Here is a 12,697-nt window from a genome sequence, read left to right on the forward strand (position 1 = left end):
TTAAACAGTTAAGCAAAGAGTGTGTAAAGCATGAATGTTCTTAGTTATAAAATTCAGTAAGAAAAACCCCTACAGTGTTGATAAAAAGCTGCATTATTCTCAACTAAAGCCAAATCCAAAATCTAACCTAGAAATACAAGCCTACTATTCTCCTTTCCTTCTGTCACTCACATCCTCTGCTGGGAAGACAAAAGCCAAATCATGAGGGGTGGCGCTTCATTTACAGGTAATTCCAAGAACAGTCAAACTTATAAATACAGACAAAGGTGATCGTGATGTTTTTCATCAATGATAATGAAGAGAGCAATTTAAAAGGTACCAATGCCAATAAAAACAGGGTGCAGAAAAGTGTACATCCCCCTCAGTCAGGACTGAGACTTGCTGATTCTCTGTGGTACTTCAAAATCTCACTGTTTTCCACGGCTACTTTCCTTCAATCATCGTGCCCTCACACCTCTTGGGTTCTGCTTACAGTCCTGCAATGAATTTAAAAAGGCTTTCAATTGCCTGGCCTGCCTGAATCTGCACTAGGGTCAGCTCTCTAAATCCCAGCAGCTGACACCAAATCAATTACCACGTGGCTGTTGGGTAAGCAGAATGGGATGTCCACAAGGAACTCCAGAAACTGGGCTAAATATGAAACCACAGTGACCACTGCTCACCAGTCTGCAGCAAATATGCAGAACTGGCTGTGCAAAGACTAACCCCAGACACAAGCACAGCGAGAGCATGGAGCAATTATTACAGAATAAATAAGCAGCTATGGTTCCCTCTGATAAGAATATATATGAAGTGTAATAAAATTTTAAATGTTGGAGGCATATTGACAAGAAAACGAAATCAAATGAATTAAAGGTACAAACAAGGATTATGTAAATACTTTACATGTAATTACACATTTGTTACAAAAGACATAATAAAGATTAAAATTGAAAACTAAAAAAAGAAGCAAAGTTGTAAAAATGCACTCTTGACCAGCATAAACTCAAAGATATATACTACTATCAATATTTGCATTGTACATAAACATTGCGATGAAAATCATCATATCACAGGCCACAAGCTGACATCTTCAAATGACATAAACCCAGTGTTTTATTTAAAAAGCAACAATTCAGAATTAATATTTATCTAATTATCTGAAAATTTATCAGATTTTTTTTTGCTTCTATTAATCGTTTCAACTCTTCTTCCTAGAAGCCATTTAATAATTCAATAAATGTATTAGTAACAACTGTGTTAATGGGAATGAAAACTTGTGTTAGGTTTTGGTCTTTTAAAAAGCGTCACAAGTCTGATGACTGTGCCTTTTCCCACTTTCCAAACAGATGCGTCTGTTAGTTTGTGTGTCATCGCCACCTCTTCATACATGAACATTTCTTTTCAAATCAAATTCAAATGATGCATTTCAAGAAGGGCCCACACGGCCGGCAACAAAGAGAGAACAAAGGGAAAGCAAAAAATCTGTTTCTTTGTCGAAACCGTCAGCTGTCAGCGCGCCTCGCTGTCTTTCTGATGGTGTAAATAAACTTTTTCAGAGTATCTCATATGATGGTTTGACAGTGATTTATGAGCATGATAAATACTTGCCTGCCTTGACGTGTTTCATTTACATGTTAATAATTTTACAGCATTGTTCTTTATATTAAAAATGCATAGTTTCGAGAGATTTGATCTCATGCAAGCTTTGTTTACTGTTATATAAAATTCCCTCTGAGTTTTTATGCAGGAATGTTGACTCAAACATTGGAGCAGCTCTCCCCAGCCCAACAACAAATACCTGCTGAAAATTAATTTTTATCGGTTAGCTTCTTTAATCTTCCTCCTATTAGTTTGGGCCATAGTTCAGATCTAATGTGTGTATGATGGAATAATTGCAAAATGACATTGCTGACTGTGTCTTTATATGTGTGTGTACTTATCTTTAATTTGTGGTTTGTTACGTTTTTTTAAAGTGTTGTACAAATGAAATTATTATTGTCAGTATTATGACTATTACTGTGTTGCGAGCTAAAAGCCAATCTGTTTCCATGCTAAAGATTAAGCAGCAGCACACTATAAACAAAAGTTATCACCTGCTTCGTTCAGATAAAGAGGAGTGCAGTATGAGCTATCTACACATTAAAATGTCCTGTGGGGAGAGGGGCAAAATTAGTAGCGTGCTGCAAAATGGGGTGCGTGGACTGGGCTCGGTGCGACCTGTGAGCCCCGTCACACTGACAGATGAGGTGGTGTGAAGCTGAAGGTCAGCTCCTGAATGCCTGATGGAATACCAGCACAGAGAGGAACACAGGTTACAGAGGAAATGCCCAGGTTTAGCCGCCTGTCTTTTGTAATCAGTCACTGTGCAACTTGATGAGCGAGAGGTGAGGAAACACTCGCCAACATTGGTCTTGGCTTTGTTTTCTGCAATGTGCAATGTAGCACACTCTTATTAATCCTTCTCCAAGCTTATCTTTTTGATCTACAACTCTTCTCCACACTAAATATAACTTGAGTTACAAAACACACCAGGTAGGAGAGCTCTTTATAGATATTTGGGTTGCTAACTAGCTGCATAAAAACCAGCTCAACCAGTTTAAGGATCTACAAAGTATGTAGAAAGCCTAACCTGTCAATACTGCAGTATTATGTCCTTCCAACCCATGCGTACTTCTTAGCAGGACATCCATCTTTACACATTCATCTTGTCCAGGAACTAATGCATTGAGTTTGACTAAGAAGGGATTGTGTGGCAGGGGCAAAAAAAGTCCTGCTCTGTGTGACTTATCTTAGAGGTACAGAGCAGCTATGGAAATATCAATAGCTCTGCTTCAGTCAAAGGAACAAGCTGATTCAACATTTTTCTATCTCCAGGAGAGCATAGTTCAGTGATAAACCACTTACTGTTGATGGAAATGACAATGCAATGTGGTGTTTGACAATAAATGCCAAAATATGGGGGATGGAAACAGATTTTAATTAGTACAGAAATATTTTCTCTTAGAACAAATTAAACAACTATTGGCTAGCAAAGTGCCTCTTCAGCACCATGTGCCAAAGTCATCTGAACTTTCTTTCTTTATTACTGTTGCCTTTTCATGCTGATTGGCACAACTGTAGAAGCTTTTAGCGCCTCTCCCCACTCCTTTGAGGCAGAACTGGTCATTTAAATCCCACAGACTCATGCGTAATTCTTTTCAATCCTACCATAGCTGTGATTTGGCAGAAAAGGCACTGATGCAATAGCTCAGCACTTTAGAGGCAGTAGTCGTTTACGAATGTAACAATACTCTGGTGAACCCCAACACTTTGGCCTGACCCCAGATCACCGAAATGCTGCGACAGCAAATACAGTTTGACTCAGGAACAGGGAATGACGCAGGTGTGTGTATGTGGTCCAGAACAGGTGGACAAAGTGTAATCAGAGGCCTTTTATCTAAGCCTTGTGTGACACTACTGTTGCAAAAGCTCTTATTATAATTACCCAATGATGATGTGATCCAGCAGTTTTCTATTATCAAGAAGGCTGACTTATACTCTACTTATGCTCCCAATTGGAAATACGTGTTGCCAAACCTTTTAAAGGTTTCGGATGCAAAACGCATTTTTCATGTATTAAACACTTTTTTTATTGCCAATGTGTGAATGAACTGTAGAAACTCCCTTCCTCCAAGGCTAAAAAAATCCCTTTACATTGAACATGAATTGATTACGTTTTATTTATTTTCAGCGATGCCCAGGAAACCCTGTCTCCAGCCACCTCCTCAGTTCTTCTGGGGGAACACTGAAGTGCTTCTAAAACAGCCAAGAGATGTCTCCAACATGTCCTTGCTCTGCCCCTGGACCCCTTCTTTATGGGATCGGAACAACTCACTTAGGAGGTGCCCAGAACGCATCTTAAGCCATAGGTTAGCTAGGAAAATAGATTGGCACTTAAATCGACAGCTCAGCTCACTCTTTACCATAACAGGCTGGCACCACTCCATCTGTTAATCTCCCTGAACTATGTTGCTCTGCTCACATTGTTGCTAGCCAATCGAATCATAATGTAGGGCAAGTCCACAACAGTCCCAGTTTCTCCTACGGCCTCTTGGGAAAGTTAATTGCCCACCCATGGTCTATGCTCTATAGTTTGGCTCAAGCTCGGTTAGCTTGCCTTGTGAGTGATCACAACTGCTTAGCTATGCAGCATATCTTGTAATCACCGCTGTTTCGTCCGATGATTCCTTGAGTGTGGAGTTCAAACACACAGTGACCTATCAGCTGACTTACCTCTTATCACAGGTATCATAATAACAAGGGTTTTTCTGAACATTATCATCGAGGAACTTTCAGTAAAGCAGGAGCATGCCAAGAAATAACAGTTACCTCCACCAGTCAACAGCTTGTTTAAGAGGCTTAATAATCTTTAAAGACTTACAATGTACAGCAGCTATGACACAGGTTTAACCTTTTAAGTGCAAGCCTTAAGTCAATATACTGACACAAACACACTGCTATAAAGTTAACAAGAATTTTCAATCCAGAGAAATGTTCACGTTCACTCATCCTAAAAGGTGCTGCAGTTGGCATATACTGAACTGTTCATTTAACAAGGCAACCAAGCCTTTAATACTTCCTCTGCTGTGTCAGGCATGTTTCCACACTTTGAGCTTGATTTAAGGAATCACAGCACATCCATTACTAGCGCACCCAAAAAGTGACGATTTTGCTGACAAATGTGTTTCCCGGGCAGGATTTGATTGTTTTGCCTTTTTTCAGACTGTATTCACAAATGGTATACAGAGCTGAGACAATCAATATTTTAAATAAACTGCATGAGAAAAATAGCTGGTAGGTATTTTGGTGGTCTTTAAGGCTTCAAATACAAAACAATGTTTTCTTAAAGTCCACCTTATCAATTGTAACAAAGTGTCTTTTTCCTGCCTGATATAAATAAAATATATTTGGACTTTGAACTGATACTACAACAAAACCATATTAATATGTCACCTTCTACTTTAAAAAAGGTTTGGATCTTGGAAAACGTCGACCAGAATAACAAATTCAGGTAAACTGTGCCATGTTTTATTTGTTCTTTGTTTGGAATAAACACATACTTTTATTTTAATCATGTTTTTTGCACTTTTTTTTATTTTTTAAAAAGGTGCTATTTTCTAGCATGTATATGCACCAAATGATAAACCCGTTTATTAAAAAAATATCCAGCAGAATCAATAATGAAAACAAATAGTTTTTAAGGAAATTAAAAACATGAGCTTTTGTTATAAAAATATATTCTCCTTTTAAAATATTTCCTCTTATGTGGTAACGACTTGATAATGACACTACTTTTACAAGCAAAACGAATATTTTTTCAGCTGGTCTTCAGTGGTCTTGTGATTGTTATTAATCACTGATTTATTAAGGTATTTCAAACCTTTAAAATAACAAGACAGAATCACATGAACACTAATGTCAGCTGAAGACAGATGTAAGTAAATGAGTATTAGCCCAAATTGGCAGACTGTAGCATTGTTAGTCCTGACTGCAGCTTCAAAACAAAAGCATCAACAACAACAAAGGGGATAGCTGCTGATTAATACAGTGTAACATCAGGAACACGGGCTAACGTTAGCAGATGTGCCGACAGTCTATGAAATGATCAGGCTAGCGAGCTCTATGCATAAAAAATGACTGACTGCAGGGGCTGACACAACAACTTACCTTGGGCTTATACAGCCACTTTCGAAAGCGGTTCATCGTTACCTCGCCACCTTCCTTTGTCACCAACCCCTCCTCTCTTCTCCTGTACCTGTGTGTCTGACACTATCGGCGGCTGGCTGGCGGCTAAGCTAGCTAGCGCTTCTTGGGTCCAAATAGGAGGAAAAAAGACAATGTACGGCAAGTTGTCCTGAACGTTACACCGAGGCTCTGAAGGCGCACAAAGGAGGTATTGGGAAATAACCACTTATTTCCATTTTCCCTGAAGCCCGAGGTTAGCAACCTGTCCCTCCACCTGCCCAGTCACTTTCCAAGTCCCCGACGATACAGACAACTGGAGCACCGAAGGCTCCGCTGTTCTCTGCCCCTCTAACGTTACTCGATGACAGTCACGTTGACAACATTCACCTCCCACTTTCCCAGGAAGTGGTGCGTTCAAGTGCTCCTCCAAAAATAGCTTCTTTCTCCAAAAGAACTCGATATAAACTATAGCACAATTCTACAATCCTCCTTCTTAGAACCTTACTGAGTTCCTTGGACTACCCCATTGTTCTGAATATGGGTTATTATTATTTTGGTTGGATAAATACAGCATAATATCTCATCATTTGCAATTCATCCCAGGATGAATTAACCTCATTTTGAGACTAAGTAAGGGCCATATTATTTTTATTGCTTTAATATGTAAACCCTTCAAATTTAAAGATGGTTTACTTTCTTTTTCCTCATGTAATAAAACATAAGCAACAGATAAGAAAAGTTTACTAATGACAGTTGTTTTCTGTTACCTAAGAAACAAATTGGAATTTACTACATTAAAATAATTTTAGAATCTGGAGGAAGTGTGTCAAATTGACACTAACAGTATATTCCATAAATCACAAAAAATGATTTATTTAACATTTTATTTAATAACATTTTTATCTTCTTAAAATGTTATGCAATAGCTTCGCTGGCCCAGCCCACTTGAGATGAAATAGGGTTTGACCCCCCCTTATCTAGATTATATCAATAGTGTATGCATATATTTAAGTATGAGTAGTGGAGGTTTTCAGTTTTTATAACTAAGTTGTGTGAGAAAAACAATACAGTAGCCCAATGTTGTTTAATTTTAACTTTAAAATCAAATGTCAGGCAAATACAGGGAAATTTCATCAAATAAATGTATGATTTAGGATGTGTACAGATGCCATTCTTTGCAGTAAAGACCATCCAAATGAGGAGCAGCAAATTAAGCACATTTTTTAGGTTTGTAAAAGAGATTAGAGAGAAAATATCAGTGGGGAAAACAATTTTCACTCAAAATACACTTCCAGGTTATTCCTTAGCTTTCGCCTGTATTACATGATTAACATCAGCAGTGTGTGTTTGTCCAGAAGCTATTTTGGAGTCATTTCAACTTTCTGTTTTCTAATACATCACATATAGATTAATCATAACATTAGTTTGGTATTTCCTAATTTAAATTCAACAAATGACTTTGTTTTCACTCCGGTTAAGAAATATGATTATGATGATCAGGTTAAACCAGGAACTCAGATGCTCGATTCTGAGAATAAAAACCCAGTTTGCATGTGATTTACCCAGTAATTAGCTTTTGTCCCTCAGATACCAACAACGTAAAATCCCTGGTAAGCTAGGAAACAAATTTTTTTTGTAAAATCATCATTTTTTAAAGCACAAGCCAACAACTTTCCTTCGGTTTTTAGAACGGGTTTCCATCTTGACCAGATGTTTTAACGTGTCAATTTGATCGCTTTCTGTCTATTGTAGAATTTCCAAAAGCACATGAAGGCAGCAGGAGACCAGCACAGCCCCAGCAAGACGTCACAACACGCTACGTCATTATTATTGTTATGGACGCCAACAAAGGATGAGGAGGGCACTCTGTTAATCTGTACGGATTAAAACTGTGAAATATTTAATATGTTAAACTGAACAATAATAAAACGCCTCTTTTGAATCTAAATAATTAATTTTTTTGCTGAAGCATTCCTCGTTTAACATTTCGAGCTGGGACGTATGTCTGTTTACGCCTGTTTTTGTTGCTAAGCAACGACGCAACACAGCGACGGCTGGAGACTGTCTATGAGTCGAAGACAGCAAATGTTTTTTGTGAATTGATGTCTTTCATTAGCAGCCCGGTTGGCTTGTCTATCCCAGGGAGAACTGTTTGTTCTCTCATCTCTCAATGCGTGAGCTTTGCTTATATAAACAGTTTATTTTTGGGCTTTTCTAGTGGATTTAAGATGGCATCAAACTATGCATCACTTGTGAAGGAAGCCGTTCAGCTCCTCGACAAGTTTAGAGCTAGCAGACAGTGTTTGGATGACTTCACAGAAGATGCTATGAAGGATCTGCAGGTATGTCAGACTCAGATCAATGTGAGTGGATGCATAGGCCTGCTTCTGATTAGTCTGTATTTCTTGTTTTGTCACAGGACATGGACATGCTGCAGAGGAAGTTCATTCTTGATGTTGTTTCCGGATGTGTTGAGCAAAAGAAGCTGCTGGATGTAGTCATCAATGCCTTCTTTGGCCAGCACGTAAAATCAGTGTCCAGAGGTGAACGTAGCCAGTTTGTTGGTGAGTAACTTCATTGCTACTCCTGATTTCAGCCTGAATAAAAGAACTGACACGTTTTAATGATCGTCTTGCTCCCCAGTTATCTGTTACCTGGCCACATTTCTTCTTGATGACCTCGGGCTTCAGTGTTTTAGCAGCATTGTTAAATCTCTGGACATCAAGAAAATGCACATGGTAAGAAACACAAATTCTGGGTGCAGAAGAGGGAAATTAATCAGCAGCTTTCTTATGTTTCACTTTTCAAAATTAGTTTTTAGGTTTCTTCTTCTCAAACCTCACCACGTGGATACAGGATGAGTGGAACAACATCTATGATGCTGCCTTTGTGGAGAAACAGTGGATTGGGCCTCTACTCAGGTGAGAAAAGCATGATAAACAAAAATACTACTTAGGTAATAACACTATAATAACTCAAAAAATGAATGGAAAACTTAAATCTACACATTGTGTAATTCACTGACAACAAAAAGACATGACAGCAGTCAGTAGCAAACAAAATTTTTAATCCTTTGAGGGCTGTATTCAGTGATTGATTTGACGCTGAAGTCACATGAAGTTCGGCACAGCGTCTGTAGACTCTTTCATTCCTGTCACATAGGCTCAGTGTGAACATGCAAGAGAATAGGGAACTAAGGGGTGCTCATGCCATTGATCATTGAGTCTGTTTCCTCACAGTCTGGTCAGAAATGTGCACAAGTATTCCAGTGGAGGTTGTTTTGTGAGCAGAGCATTTCAAATTCAGACAACCCAAATGTTTGCGTGTGTGTCCTTTAGGTGGCGCCCTGAGATAGATATTCTCATGGACCAGCTTGCAGTCAAGATCTCTCAAGGGAATCTGCTCAAGAAAGCTGCAACCAAAACCACTGAGCCCCAGGAGTTCGCCCTCACCGAACCTAAACCACGGCCTCTACCCATGCCCGAGCTCATCCCACAGCAGAAGAAATGCAAACCAGTCAGTATCAGTTACAAAAAGTCCTTTAATTTGAGAATTTTTCATGTCCTCAATCCTTAAAGAGAATGTAAGCTGTAAACTGTGTAGAGGCTGGTGCGTCACTCTTGTTTGTCATGCAGGTACCAAGCAGCACCTACAAGGCTCCAAAGGAGAAGCAGATAATCGAGGAGAATAAACAGAAGAACCATCAAAAGGCTCAGGTACAATGAATCTAATACAAAAGAAGATATGTTTAACAGTTAAACGGCAGCTGGCACATTTAAGTTCAATAATAGTAGATATTATCAAAAAATTTCATATTTTTAAATTCAATTACATATACTGCCATTAAAAAGTTCGCTTATCTGTTTTCCACCAAAGGAGCTTCTGTATGAAGCGAATATCAAACAGTTCAGATGTGGAAATCCACAGAAGTCTGAGCACACAAAGGTGTGTATGTGTGTGACTGTGTGTGTGTGTGTGTGTGTGTGTGTGTGTGTGTGTGTGTGTGTGTGTGTGTGTGTGTGTGAGGGTGGGCTTGTATTCTGTTGGCTTCAACACCATCTCATACTTGTTCCACAGAGAGTGATGTCCAAGATTGAGGAAGACTTGGATTCAAGGCTCAAGCCTAATTCCTTTCATTCCCGTGGAGCTCCTTCCAGTAATAAGGTAAGACCTAAATGAAGGAAACGGTTTCCAGGGCCTAATCCGTGGATCGACTTCCTCCGAGGCGTGGACGTCTATCAGCAGAGAATGTACCTTCACCTATCAGCAGAGAATGTCCCTTAGTCTGTAACACAGTCAAATATATTCTCAAGTAATATTCAAGCATGCCATTCAGCGTGTTAGTACGAGCTCGGGAGCAGCTTGGGAGAACAAGAAAACAGAGACTGCTTCAGGTTGTCTTCCCAAAGTGACTCAACTTTATTCACAAGTACAACAGTTTATATAGAGGGTAAAATTCATGAGACAGCAGATTTATCAGTTTAAACCAGTACAGACCAAGATAAGGCAGTGTCTTCCTGCCCATGGGTGAAGAAGCATCCTTTGTGTAGTTTATTAGTTCAGCTACAATTGTGATTATCTCAGCGACATATTTTCAAGGCACAAAACGAAGAGTTCTTTCATTAGTGAAATCTGAAACAAACCATTTGGCCTTCAACAGGCGTCTAAAAGATTAAGAAACTAATGTAGCTGAGGGAGTGATCTCTGTGGTATTTCAACCTTGTACCAGCCTGTGATTCTCACACATCAATTCTTGGGTCAAAGAGAAAAACACTGAAACAAAGGGGCCTTATTGAATGACAGAGTTTTCCTGCATAATGTCACTATAAAACAATATCCAGTAAATGCTACCATGGTACTAAAATACCTAACACTAAGTACTCTGCCGGTTTCTAGATAGCCTAATGTTGGTGTAATATCTGCTGTCATGTGTATATTTTTTACAGGCTGTCAGCTATCCGATCAAACTCAACAATGCAGCTATTTTAAGGAAGGAGGCACTGTATAAGCGTTGGGTGGAGGAGGAGGTCCAAAGGTACAGCACAGCTTTTACCTGCTACTTTGACCTTTTCCAAGGTGTCTGCATAGTGCTCCACGAGGATGAAGTGCAAATCAAACACATGAAAAGTTGCGTCCTTTGTGCGTCTGTTTTTAATACAGAATTGAGCGGCTGGTGCAAGGCGAGCGCGATCCTTCATCTTTCCTGCAGTGGCAAAAGGAGATGCGTGAGAAGGACCTTCAGGAGCAGTTGCCCAAGATTGAGCGCCGACACCTGGAGGCATGCATCAGTGAACAGGAGGCAGCTCTGGCCCGCAAACGTATAATGGAGCGCAATCAGAAGGCTGCGCAGCTGAAGAAAGAAGAGGTAGGTAAAAACCAAGTGGCAACTAATAAATAAAAGGAATTCACAGAGGATTAAACTTGTTGTCGTCTTCTTTATGGCTTGTTTGCTTTTTCTAGACCGCTCAGCTGATGCAAAGATATGCTGAGAAAAGGTTGCAAGAGGAAAAGGAAATAAAGGATCTGGTGCAGCAAGTGGCAGATGGCCACAAGAATTCAAAGGCAGCTAAAGAGAAGTTACAGAAGCTGAAGCAAAGCATAGGTGCGCCTCCTCAAGCAGCTTGTCAAACGGGGCATTTCACGTGTTTCTTTTTGCTGTTCACATCAATGTCATGACAAATTTCACAGTGAAAGAAGTCTCCGAACAGAACCAGGAGCTGCTTCGTCAAGCACTGGAGGAAGCAGAGGCAGAGATGAGCCGCAAATTTGAAGTCATCCGAGAAATTCACTGCATTGAGTCGCTTCCTCGCATGAAATTCAAGAAATTTGATGACACAGACGTAAGTGAAGGAAAGCTGCAGTACTATGCAAAAAAGAAAAGTGGTTTCAATGTGGATCAAGACTTTTGCACAGTGCTGTATCTTATACTGAGATGCTGTTATCGATCTCTGTGTCACAGTTATCTAATCCCATGTCAGACTGTAGGCCATGAGCTGCTGGGAGAAATGTCGCTGTATGAGACGAAGGAGCGGCTGGCCCATCTGAAGAACAAGCAGCAAGCAGAGCAGGAGGAGAAACGGAAGCTCATCCTGGAGGAGAAGCAGAAACAGAAGCAGCAGCTGATGGAGAAGCTGGATGCCATCAACTTCCACAGCAGCGTCCTGGCACAAGCTACGGCCACCAGGTCAGGAAAGTGGCAAACAAAAATACTCAAACGCAGAAATGTGCACATGTGCATGTACTGATGCTAGTTTTGGCATGTGGCAGGAAAGAGGAGAGGAAAGCCGAGAAGGAATTAATTCAGCAGGTGGTGGCTCAGGATGAGACGGTTTTAGCTCTGAAGAAGATGCTTGAAGAGAAAAAGCAAGAACGTCAAAAGCTCAAGCAAACTGAAAGCAAGGTCAAAGCCCCTGAACAGACAGGAGGACACACAGGGACACACAGCCAGGTGAGTGTAAAGTCCACAACAAAGAAGAAATGAAAGAAGAAATAAAACGTATCCATAACTCCTTTCTCTGTTTCCTCTTTTGCCAGGCGAGTGTGACAAGCTGGGAGGAGCTGGAGCAGAGCTTGTCGCGCCTTGTAGAGAATTTTTCTTGACTCAAGCTATAAATGTGTTTATCAGGCACTGCAATCTTATGACTGTTTAATTTAATAAAACACGTGTGGATAACATGTGCAGTCATTTGAAGTTGCACTTATGTACTGATGTTGATCGCTGCTTGGTTTTCTGCAACAGTCGAGTATTACGACTTTTTTTTATTTTTTGTTTCAATTACTGCCAAAGTTATCGAAACTCACGTCTGTACGTAACATGAAAAAAGGAAGCGAGCCTTCAACCGTGACTGACGAGGAATGTTTCCCTTCCCCTAAACAATACTGTTTTCTGTGGCTTTCTGTGGTTTTCTGCGTCTTGCTACCAATTTACTGTACTAAATAAATACCAAGAGTCAAGTATCATATCTTTTGGGACTATCCACAACAACAAAAA

General features: G+C 39.9%; 2 protein-coding genes across 5 annotated transcripts in view; one reads left to right on the forward strand and one right to left on the reverse strand.

Moving 5' to 3' along the window:
• Positions 1–6,059, reverse strand: part of zfyve28 (zinc finger, FYVE domain containing 28) — a 28,289-nt gene extending 22,230 nt beyond the window's left edge. For all 3 annotated transcript variants that reach the window (XM_085257359.1, XM_085257358.1, XM_085257360.1), the window contains exon 1: positions 5,689–6,059. In XM_085257359.1, coding sequence (XP_085113485.1) covers positions 5,689–5,724 — 36 coding nt within the window. In that variant the 5' untranslated portion in view covers positions 5,725–6,059. The remainder of the gene's footprint in view (positions 1–5,688) is intronic.
• Positions 6,060–7,497: 1,438 nt separating this feature from the next.
• cfap99 (cilia and flagella associated protein 99) lies at positions 7,498–12,391 on the forward strand. 2 transcript variants are annotated; one of them, XM_085257955.1, is made up of 16 exons: positions 7,498–7,582; positions 7,925–8,048; positions 8,126–8,270; positions 8,350–8,444; positions 8,521–8,627; positions 9,045–9,222; positions 9,342–9,422; positions 9,583–9,651; positions 9,784–9,870; positions 10,653–10,741; positions 10,867–11,071; positions 11,167–11,308; positions 11,395–11,546; positions 11,685–11,890; positions 11,974–12,154; positions 12,241–12,391. In XM_085257955.1, the coding sequence occupies exons 2-16, from the start codon at positions 7,935–7,937 to the stop codon at positions 12,304–12,306; spliced, it is 1,917 nt and encodes a 638-aa protein (XP_085114081.1). In that variant the 5' UTR covers positions 7,498–7,582; positions 7,925–7,934; the 3' UTR covers positions 12,307–12,391. The 2 variants fall into 2 exon arrangements, with proteins under 2 accessions (XP_085114081.1, XP_085114079.1); XM_085257953.1 differs by lacking the exon at positions 7,498–7,582 and having other exon boundaries at positions 7,607–8,048.
• Positions 12,392–12,697: the final 306 nt, after the last annotated feature.

This window comes from Mchenga conophoros, linkage group LG19 (genome assembly GCF_057382185.1).
Source record: "Mchenga conophoros isolate Kocher_MC1m ecotype Shallow Benthic linkage group LG19, M_conophoros_male_GT1.1, whole genome shotgun sequence".
In the NCBI taxonomy this organism is placed as follows: Eukaryota; Metazoa; Chordata; class Actinopteri; order Cichliformes; family Cichlidae; genus Mchenga; species Mchenga conophoros.